The sequence below is a fragment of the Miniopterus natalensis genome, chromosome 1 (assembly GCF_054644295.1).
Source record: "Miniopterus natalensis isolate mMinNat1 chromosome 1, mMinNat1.hap1, whole genome shotgun sequence".
Lineage (NCBI taxonomy): Eukaryota > Metazoa > Chordata > Mammalia > Chiroptera > Miniopteridae > Miniopterus > Miniopterus natalensis.
The window spans coordinates 175,514,428-175,526,516 of record NC_142081.1 but is presented as its reverse complement, the minus strand read 5'-3'; the positions used below and the strand labels follow the sequence as shown (position 1 = coordinate 175,526,516).

At 36.1% G+C, this 12,089-nt stretch overlaps 1 protein-coding gene across 1 annotated transcript in view; it reads right to left on the bottom strand.

Moving 5' to 3' along the window:
- The window catches only part of GABRA4 (gamma-aminobutyric acid type A receptor subunit alpha4), a 59,875-nt gene that overhangs the window by 25,915 nt on the left and 21,871 nt on the right, over positions 1–12,089 (bottom strand). The window contains exon 8 of the mRNA XM_087827595.1: positions 7,467–7,726. Within this exon, the coding sequence (XP_087683721.1) occupies positions 7,467–7,726 (260 nt within the window). The remainder of the gene's footprint in view (positions 1–7,466; positions 7,727–12,089) is intronic.

The window sequence follows — 12,089 nt, the reverse complement described above, 5'->3', positions numbered from 1 at the left end:
GGTTGTATATTTTTGAAGATGACTCAGTATTTTTTTCACTCTGAAAAGAAGTAGTGGACCATTCACATTGCTAACATAAATGTTAAAAAGATCACCAAATAAATACAAATTTTAAACACCACAAAAACCTTTTGATAATAAAATTTCACCAGGGAAAATGTATGGTTCTTTCATATGTTGCTCTCCCAGGCAGTCGTGTCTCTATTTCAGTTGTATGAGGAATGAAATCAATTAGTAGGTGTTTCTTGAGCATATGCTAGGCTCTTAGCAAATTTGTGCCAGATGTGCCGGAGAAGTAATGGAGGAAATGGAAAAGTAATAAAAATCCAACAATACAATAATAGCTTATTAATTATATGGCAATTCCAGAATAATTGCTAAGTTAGTCCATAAATACTACAAACTAACTAATGATATTTACAGTAATGAGCTGGCTCCTTTCCTTGCTACTTTCCTTCATCTGCTGACCATCAATAAAAGACACCTCGGCGAGGCTGAGTTCTCTCAAAAACCCTCCCAAAGTTTAGCATGCTTCTTTACAACTCCCTTGGTCCCTCAGAATATTTGCTCTTCTTGATTATTTGCATCATTAATCACTTCATCGCCTGACACCATAGAAATTTGTTTAGGACAAAAACTATCTCTTGAACTTCTTTAAAAATTTCCCCACAATCTTTAAAACATTCTTCTGAATATATGTTGTAAATAAATATTATATATTTAATATGTTAATACACATAAGGTGGATTTTTTTCCAACTAAAAAATAACAGTTAATGCTTTGAATGGTTTTTAAATGTTTAAAATGTCAAAAAAATTGGGAAAACTATGGGTTGGTCTACAGTTTGTTGAAATGGCTGTGCTAAATCAATTGGTGGTTTTTGTTTAGCACTGACAAAATCCATATATATTTTATGCAAAGTTGGAGATGAGGAGGGCGTGACTTTGGCTTCTATGTAAACTGAACTACTCGCTAAGGGATAGGGCTTACTTATCAATGGGATAAAGTTTTGGAGCATGGCTTACATTTTCTGCAATATGGAGATCAACACAATTTTCAGAAAAATTAGAACTGGGATGGGTAGTAAGTTTGCAGCAATAGTCACAGTGGAAGGTAAGCAGTTGTGGTTGTAGGTTATATTTAAGGGACAGTAATTTCTAATGGTTTAAAAACTAGACTTTGGGGCCAGACTACTTTGGTTTAAATCTTGGCTCAGTTACTCAGCACCTGTATGATTATGGACAAATCACTTAGGCCCCTTTCTGCCTTAATTTCTTCATCTGTAAAATAAGATGAAAATAGGACAGGATTGCATGTAAAATGTTTAACATAATATCTGCAACATGGTAGCACAAGATTAGTAGCCTGTCTCCTTAATGAGACTAAGTTCCTAGGTTTTGTCTTTGAAATCACAGTGCCTTGCATGGTGACTGGTGCATAGTAGTTGCTTGGTAAACTCTGGTTAAATGAGTAGCTGAGATTCATCCTCATACATTAGCAACATGACATTTTCTTAAGAATAAACACATGACACATAACAAAACACAGCTGGAGATAAAATGTAATTTGGATATTCTTGTCAACTTAAATCATACAGCTTAACAATTGTGCAATTAAACAATTACTCATTGCTTAAAGAGCATTACTACCTACAGAACATTCTGTACTGAAAAAGGCATGGCTTTGGGGAGGTACAGTTTATATGAGATTTAAAGAATGTCATTAAACTACTGTCACAAGCACACCTAAATGTGAAGTGAATTGACAGTCCTGCTTCAGGTCCTTGTTCAAACTTCTAAAGAAAGAGATTTTAAACTAAGTCAAGAAATAAAGAAAATAAGGATGAATTGAAAAATGAAAGTTTTTTGCATGCTAGCTTAAACTATTTTAAAAACGGCATTTCTAAGAGGAGCTTTGAGAATGACTGAAATGAAAATCTGAAATTGTCCTAGTTTGCACACCCCCTTGGAATGGAATGAAGCTTGTATATTACCAACTGCTGGGAAATCATTGTATTTAACATCAAGGTCACTCGCAATCACTGATATCCACGCAAATGATATGACTAAAATGACCAAAGGACAGCCAGCCATTCTTTCCTCATAATGCACAGCCGCACTTGTGGTTTACTTAGGCCTTTTGTTTTGCTTTCTTGTGTTTTCAAAGCATTCTCCTCAGTTCTTACTTGCTGCCCATTGGCCAAGCCCACCTGTTGACAAGTGTGTCACAGAATGACAAGAATGATTATTTGCTGTTCTAGAGGTTCACAGTGACCTAGCTCTAACTTACCACTTAACATCTGCCTGATGTTCACATTTACTCCAGCAAGAAAGAATTTTGCATAAGAGGCAAATGTTTTTGGAAATTGATGATAAATATACTGATTTTTAGAGGCACCACACTTCCTACTGTCTGATTCCTATAGTTGGCTCATTATAATCCATCAATAAACAACTATATCTATTACACACTGTGCTATGTGCTGTATGAGAAAATAGAATAAAGCCATGATCAATTTTACTAAAGAGCTCGCCACCTAGCTAGGTAAATATAGCAAATATGTGAAACAGTTCAAGCAACATACTTCAGGATATTATAAATGATAAATTATGTAATGCACACCTTAAAGAAACAAAGGCTAATAATCATGATAGCCATTATTTGCCAGGTACTAAGCATTGTGCTCAGTACTTTCTATGCATAGTGTAACTTAATTCACACTGTAAACTTTTGTGGTAGGTTTTATTATTAACTCCAGTTTGTGGATGTGGATCCTTGAGACCCTATCCCAGAGATCCTTGAGATCAGCCTGAATGAGCCAAATATGGAAAGTAGGGATAGAGTCTGACTTTGACGAATGGACAGTGAAGAAGGAGATTCTCCAGAGTGTGCTTGGATTATGGAATCCAAGGTGTACCTTGAATTATTTATACATTTTAATATTGTCTTTTTCTTAAAAACTCAAAGCAGAGCAAAGAGCTCTTTGACTTTAGAAATATCCTTGTAACAGTCTACGAACACTTTAAAATTGAAAAGTCTGGGAAGAACAGTTACAGTGGAAAGGAAACAGGCAAAGAAATTGAGTAGCTGAGGAAGGAAAGGCCAGCAGTGGGGAAGTACGCACGAGTAGTTTTAAAAAATAGTCATCGTTACCCTGCGATAGGAGAAAATGCTCTACTATGGAAATTCCCACCCACCTAAACTTGAACTAATTCGCTTCCTCATGAACTGTGCTTCATTCCCTCCTCTCGCCGAGTGAATGATGCCACCACCCCATCTTCTACTTCCCTCACCCCAAATTCCTGATCGGTCAGTAAGGCTTGAGGCTTCAAAGTATAGGGTTTGCTGGCTCGACCCTGCCACTTACCAGGTAGATGGCCTTGGACAGAGTACTTGATCCCTACTTATTAATACCCTCACTGGTTAAAACGTGGATAAAAATAGAACATATATGATAGTTTTAAGAATTAAATTGTATATGTACTATCTTTTTATTACTGGCACATATAAAGCACATAGTTACGTATTTTTCAAAACATCCTATTAGTCCAAATCACTTGCACCAGTGAGACAGAAAGTACTCTGGGAAGTAGTAAGGGCATGGAAGGATAGAACCACAAAAATGGACCTCAGCTCAGATACCGAAAGGACCGAGTCAAAGGCAGAATCAAGGTAATGCTGAGCCAAAACAGAACAGCTGCTTTCGCCTCCTGAGACACTCAGAGACATACTCAAGCTGCCTGCCCATTGCTGCTATTAGATTCTGCCAATCGGCCTTTTCTCCTTGCTTCATGAATATTCCATAAACCATAAGCTTTCTAATTCCCAAAGAATAGAAATGGTCACTTTACGGCTGCCAGGCCATTAACAGTTCATAGGTCACATACAGCAACAAGGACTCAAACCACTATTGAGCTCAGCCAAAGGACTATCGGATGACCAGACACCATGTAGATTCTGAAGTCAACTCCAAAGAGGAGCTTGAACACATTTTAAACAAAGGCAGCACCGCTGGAATAAACAAATAGCCAGACAAGTTGGAACACATATTTGAATGAGTAAATGTCACCTATCTGATGAGAATCTCCACTTAAACTCCAAGCCTTATAAGATTCTTAGAATATTTCTTTCCAGTAACATGCTTTAAAATTTTGCTCTTAACGCAGTTTCCCCTTCTGGAGTTCCTCCTCCTTATTTATCTCTTTATTTTCTTCTCTCTCCCTCAAGTTTAATATGTCCTCAACCTTCAGAATCAAACTTGACATTGAAGCCGTTCAATGACAACTGACGCTCCAAAGCCAGCTGTGCCCTGTCAGCAATCTGAAGTCAGGAGGCTGGGCAGGCCAGCCCATTAATCACTGTCTTTAGAACAGACATTCTCCAAGTAAGCTGCTGTGGAGATCCAAGTCATCACACAGAGTCACGCTTCTAGGGGACATAAAGCAGAGGATGTCTACTCTGAACACGTTTATTACAACATTTCTTCCCAACCCTTAAATGTTATGACTCTATGCCTTTCACAAACAAATCTCATCTCGATCTTGATTATGCCATTTGCACGCAGCACGCGGGCCACGCTGCCGACAGGAGTTACTGAATCAGAGTAGCCTTAGCCGACTCAACCAAGCGTTTACCAGCAGTGACAAGTGCTGTAGTCAAGAGATATGTGTCAAGGAGCAAATGAAGTATCATTGGTTTTGTTCCCACATTTGGAAATTCTGTAGAATAGTTTTATTCTGATTAAGTGGTACTTTTAAGTATTTATAATATTCCACTGTAACACTAATGCAAGGAGTCTCATCGCTTTGCAAAAAGGAAAAAAATATCTACAGCGATTCACTATAAACAGAAAAAAATTACATATGTAAAATGTCTGTGCATCCAGAATCTTTGGAAGTGAGCAAGCCTGGGTCTAGAGGGAGTTAATAGCTATATGGGAGAGTCAGTCTATTTTATCATTTCAACATTACTAGAAAATCATAAGTAGAAATATGTTGTTTTAAAACTTAAAGTTAACCACTAGTGATATAAAACCATGACATACAGCTTACACAGTACATGAGAAACAAAAAAATAAGTAAAATTTAGCAATGAAAATATAATTATAAAACTTAATATGAAAAAATATTTTAAAATATTATAATCATACCAAATAGAATTAAAGGAAAAAGGCATTATATGGGGCCAAAAAGTTATTTTGTGATTAAATGCATAAATTGATATGGAAATGGGGCAGTTATGAATCAACATATTGGATATCAGAGCATCAAAGTCTATAAAACAAAAATAGCTAAAATACAAAGTGAGTGAACATAATCACAATATTAGTAAGAGGATTTTTCATATCTTTTTTGGTATTTGAAAGATTAAGAAGAGGTGACTAATTAAGAGTGAAATAATAATGTTTTAAGTAAAATTGATTTAATAACTAAAAATCAACTTACAAATTGCCATGAAACATTTATAAGCTTTCAGCATAACTCAGGGTGTAACAAAAATATCAATAACATTCAAATCTGTACCAGGTAACATTTCTGAACTAAAAATAAACAGTGAAACAGTGGAGCTAAATAAACAAACAAAATCCCATTTGGAAACTTTAATATTGTCTTCCAATAATTCTTAGCTTATAGAGAAAACCAGCAACATAATTGCAGAATATTTAGCAAATAATTGTGATAATATCATTTATCAAAAGTTATGCATATGACCAAAGCTATATGCAAAGGGAATCTCATTGTAATAAATGGAAACTTTATTATTAAATAAAAAAACAGCGAAAATAAGTTAGTGAGAATTAAATTCAAGAAGCTAGGAGAAGAGTAACAGAATTAACTTGCAGAAAGGTAGAATTAAAATAAATCATGATCATTAATTAAAAAACAGGAACAGTAAATTAAATAAATAAATATACCCAAGAGCTGATATTTTTAAAAAAGGAACAATAAATAGAATTCTTCTACCAAGGTCTCAACACAACAAAGGAAAGCAAATAAAACAACAGTAAAAGGTAGAGAGGGCTACCTATGGGGAAAGGGAAAGGGAATAAAACTGCAGATAATCAGTTTTTTTAAGTAAAAAATATATAGGAAATCCATTCTAAATGAATTCCTTTAGAGGACAATGTAAGCTATCCAAACTTACTTAATGGGAGGGCAGTAACTTTCCTACCTGCTCACATGCCATTCTAGGAGAACCAGGGCCTTCTAGGAGCAGTTATAAACCGCGGGACCCTAAACAGTCAATCCCTGCCAGGGTGAACCCCAAACTGCCATTTTCTCTCGGAGGACTTACTTCCCTGACTGCCTGTGTTTGGAAGGAAATCCCATCCTCCTCACACTGTCCCAGCTCTCCTTCAGCACTGTCTTAGCACTATTACCATCTAACAACCCAAGTTATTATTATTTATCATTTTAAAAATCATCTGTCTCCCTTTCTTTGTCTTACACACTTAAATGTAAGCTCCATAGTGTAGGATATTCTTTTGGGGGTGGAGTATGTATATTTTTGATTATCAGACCATAAACACAGTCTGCCTGTCATTGGTGTTAACTGTGTATTTGTTAAATGAATAGGAAGAGAAAAAGAAAGAATGAATAAGTAAGTAAGGGAATGAGTTATTACCTATAGAGAATAAAGTTGATGGTTTATATACACTTTGATTAGGGCAAATACAAACAAAAGGAGTCTTAGACAGCCACTTGTGGTTCTTATACACTACAATAAAGCTGTGTATAAGTGACCACAGACACTTTGCCGATTCCAGAAAGAAGTTGGTAAATGAGAGTGAGCGAGAGCAGAGCATCTGAGGAGGTGGCTGAGGGGAGGGCGAGAGGGATGGGGAGGGGCCGGGAGGGGGGTTCCTGTCTGCTTTCTCATTTTCATGATGATCTTTCCATTTTTGTACAGCTGTGAATTACAGTAGCTCTTGTTAGGTGTCCACATCCTTTTGGCTCTGTTCCTTTACAACAAGAATTCTCAATCTTCAATGTATATCAACTGCAACTATGGGTCTTCCTATTGGTTTTACTTTCTTCTTTAATACAAGGGCACAGGCCCCACCCAGCTCCCTGTGATAGTTCAAATGTGGGGCCAGGTTAAGAACGGCTGCTTTACTTTGTTCAATGAACCCTACTAAAGCATATTTCCAACCCACTCAAAGATACCCGCATGTTTCTCTTAATAGTATCCAGAAGATGCTGCCCCTTTCTCAGTAACTTTTAATGTTGAAAAGGACTTTCAGACAACCAGTGCCATCTGGCTCATCCAAAGCTGTTTAAATTCTAAGCCATTAACCACATTTATAAAGTTTACATTTACAATTATCCTTTTGTATTTTTCCGGATTTTTAAATAACTTACAATTTGTCATTAGTATTTCAAATTCTCATTTCTCCCCCCACCCTTGACGAGGTAAATTTGACCAAGAAACTCAAATGTTAAGTTGAAGGAAATTGAGTCAAATACCTGCAGAGGTGCTTCAGGATGCGTTGCTCTGAGCACTGGAATAGCTGGAATTTCCTGAAGAGCTTTCGATGTCTTCTTTTTGGCTTTTTCTATTTGAATATTGGTAAAATAATTGACAGCAGCAAACTCAATAAGGGCGGAAAATACAAAAGCAAAGCAGACAGCTATGAACCAATCCATGGCAGTGGCATAGGACACTTTGGGCAGAGAATGCCGGGCACTGATGCTCAACGTGGTCATGGTGAGGACTGTGGTTATTCCTTCAAAGCAAAAGAGCAAGAGACAAAACGCTTTACCATTACTTCTGTGTGAAAACAAAACAAAACAAAACAAAGCAAAAAAACCTAGGGTTTCGGTGGGTGGTGTGGATGGTGGGGTAACAAACTTTCTAGTTCAAACCAAATCATCTTTAATGGAAGATTCTAATTCTAGTGGTTTAGTGAAATTATTAGCATGGGCTTTTCTACTGTTGGCTAAGTGTGACTCTGATTAAGTTATGAAAACACCTAGTGTATATCGTATCTCGGCCAACATTCCTGAGAAACTCAACACACACACCTAATAGAAAGTGCTACTCGTGGAAGCACTGATTCTCAACCAGGAGTGGCAAGTTGGTAGCACACAAGATTGGGGCATCAGAATTTCTGGGGTAGGCATAGTCCACTGCTATTGAAAATCACTATCAGAAGAAGTACAAATTATAGATACTTATAATCTTTAATTGAATATTACCTATTGAATTAAAATAATAAATTTTACTAGTTGTCAAAGGCCTTAATTTATATAAAACAATAAAGGTATATTAATGGAAAAACAGATTTCTAGAACATTTCAGTATTAAAAACATTAGACATCTACCATCCATCAATATATGGTTGGGAGGAAAATATTTGCAACAAGAATAGAGGTACTTTTCTTCTATCAATAGGCTCCTGAAGCATGTCACCTCCAGGAAAGCCTTTTCCTCAGCCTGGAAAAAGGAGAGTCCCTATTCTGAATGGAAAAATTCCACTTGCCACTGGAACTATAGAGAAATGAATTATTTAAGGATTTTAATATTTGTACAGTTGTCCCTTTCTGTATTTTTGTCTATCTTTATATCTAATCCATGCTGTCTAGTTAAGCTTGGAAGTTTCTGTGGGGATTTACTATATCCATTTGAACTCATTCTATATGATGTGTACAATTGCTCCTTAATTGACATGCCCAGTGGTTCGGTGATGATGACGACAAGGACAATAATGGAGGCACCTAAACTATCTATTCCAATCCATGGCTATCCCTAGCTGAAAGCCAAGCTGTGTATGTTAAACCAAAGAGATTGTGAGCCTCATGCAACAATAAAGGAATCATAATATTTTGATTTAGGGAGGAATTATGTCTTCTCAACTCAGCATTTAATTATATTCTTTCTGCCCTGTATTATTTCTTAATTGTTCCAACTTTATTGGATATAGCCTCCATGAGAGCAAATGTGTCTAATATTGCTTCAGCATTTACCATAATATATTACATCGTGCCAGGCACATGATAAATGCACAGTAAATAAAAACCCATTTTTTTCAGCTCCTCGCCAATCCATTTCTCTCCAGTCCCTTCTGAACTGTCAATGTTTAGAAAATGAAAAATTAGAAAATTAGAGCAACTGTGCAGCATATGAGCTATAGATCTTAAAACATTCCATAAACTATACAGTGAATGGAATTGGAGAATTTGGTTATATTCCCTTTTTAAAAACATTTTGTGGTATTTTTAGCATTTTATTAGTATAAAATAGATCTTAAAATGTAAAATGTGGTTTTTTGTCAAACATAAAGGTACCTAAATCTCTATGAAAATATAATATTATGAATTTACTGGATTTTGTTTCAGAAAAGGACCTTACAAAGTTAAGGCTTCCTTTTTAAATCTCAGAAAAGTAGCATCATTTCCATGCTGGCTATGAGGTGCATTGAATAAACCCTAAATTAATTTTGAAAAATTTTAGCTACAGAGATGAAGATAAATCAGTTTTTCTTCTTTTTCATAATAATTTAAGTTTAATGGCCTATTAAGTACCCAAGAATATCTGACAACTTTCTTAGATATATTTCTTCTAATATCATAGAAATTATGCTGAAAGTACTTGGAAATAAAATATGGAGAGTGTGGCTTAATAAGAAGAATATTACTCAGAACTTAGAAAATTCTTCAGAGACCATAATGTGATATGTGATAGCAAATCAAAGAAATGAACCAAAAAAACCCCCCAAAAACAAAAACACTGAAGTCAAATATAAGCAACTTAAAATTCCCCATGTTGCTTTGAACATTTTTTTTTCTTGGTAATAGAACAACTTATCCCGAGGACCAAAAGTAGTGCTCTTCATTGTCTCCTGCTGTCATATGAAGAAATTACCTTATTAATGTTGAGTAGTAGAATATTAATGCAATTATTGAGCCATGAATCCAAAAGTTACTTTCTGATTGTTAACGGATAGATCACCAAGTTCATGAAGATGTTAAATGATGCTACAGGCATCAATGCAAAAAATATGCATTGCTGGATATGTGGCCACTTTCTGTTTTTTTCATTATTTTCAGTCAACTTGATTTTAAAGTTTGTAGAGTAGCCCTCCAGATATTATATTTCATATTTTACGGCTGCTGGCAAAATTAAGAAATTAACTGGCATAAACAATTAGCTAAGTGTTTGAAGTGCCCATCCCTTTAGATATTAAAAAGTTCTCTGCATGGAGTTCAAGTTTAAAGAACTCCTAGCATGATAGGGAAGTGCTTATTCCATCTACTTTAGGTGGAGCATTTGGTTAAATAAACAACAAATGAATCACAAACAGCAGCCAACCCTTCAGATAAGAAGCCATGCTTCCCCTGAACCCAGGAAGACAGTGCATCTGTTTAAATGGCTTAGCTGGCACTTACCCTTGAAAACATTTCAATAACCATAGAATATTTTTGACATGTTCACGTACTGATGCCAGCCCGTTTTTAGAATGCTGAACATGCACCATATTGGCTGGCCCAGGAGCTGGGAGAGGACGTGTGTGAGTAGGCTAAGGCTATACACAAGAGTAAAATCCTGGCTGCTCACTCCTAGAAAAATGAACTAGTAATGATTTACATATGCCAGCTGGCATTTGCTCAGGTTTAATGTTTTACTATGCTGGAATAATTAGAAAACTTAGAGTCATACAACTTTGGAGATAGAAGGCCTTTGGAGGAATTAACCTCGCTCTACTTCTCATATTTACAATAAGTTTGTTTTTTTGTGGTTTTTTTTTGGTTTTGCATGGTCTCTAGTGAATACCTGATCCAGCCAATTCTCTTTTTGAGTAAAGTGTAAAATAAGAATTGGGGAAGATAAATACCAGCCCAGAATTAATTTTTTACCTCTCATATGAAATAGATTGCTAATGCCCCTCAAATACTTAAAACTTAACTGTCTTAGGAATATACCATCCTAGAGCCTCATTGAACAGTCTAATTATTACCATTTTGACATATTGAAGACTTAATTGCTAGGCATAATTTACCTGGTCAATCAAAACCAATATCTTGTCACGTGAACACAAGACAGAGGCAAATGTCACATTTCAAATTGAAAAAGCTACCCAAAAAGTATCTTAAGTGCATATCCACTCAGCAGGTCTGGAATTTTCCAAAAGTACCCCATATCTTTATACCCCCTGTGAAGGCAGAAGGCAGAGTAGAAATGGCAGAATTCCCACAGTTAGATAGAAATTGTCTTGGGTCCATCACTTTTAAGTATGTGACTTCAGCCAACTTTCTTAATTTCTCTGAGTCATTTTCCTTATTCATAAATATTAATAACTCCTACCTCGTTGAGTTATTGTAAAGATGAAATAAGATGACCCCTATCAGCATATGGCAAATCTTATCATAATTACTAATAGTATTACTAGTATCCTTACTACATGCTAATTAATGTCCTTATATTGTCTTCTCTGGGTAGGAAATGTTGGTTGGGTACAGCTGTAATCAATGCGATCCCTCCCCACAGCACTGAACATTTTTATTACTTAGGGATATGTTAGACAGAACAGTGGCTACCAGTTTGTAGCCAACCAAGGAAGCATTCAAAGTTTATCAAGCACTTACAATAACAATAAAATACAGAGAACATTCATATTATACTATCAAGTAGTGATTCTTAAATGAGGTAAGTAGCAGCATAGATGCCATACTAATAAATGATACTCAAATAATATTTACTGTGTGACAGGCATAGTTCCAAGTGCTTTATCCAAATTAACTTATTTAACCCACATGGCAGCCCTGAGGATTTCATCCTGTTTTGATACATGAGGACACAGGCAGAAGTAACTCACTGAAGGTCCACAGCTAATGAGTGTAGACCCTGGGGTTAGAGCCCAGGCTTCCTGGCTCCAGAGTCTGCCCCACGACACCATTGCCTCTTCATCAGAGGCACTAAGAACGGGTCAGTATTTTCTGTTCTAGTTCTACAGGACCATAGAAAAACGAACATAATGTATGTACAAGTGATGTTATTTTTATTTTCAATGATGATAATTCCCCAAATACTAATATTACTTGTACTAGGCGAAGTTAAGGGATGTTGATCTGCTGCTGGGCCTCGGCAGA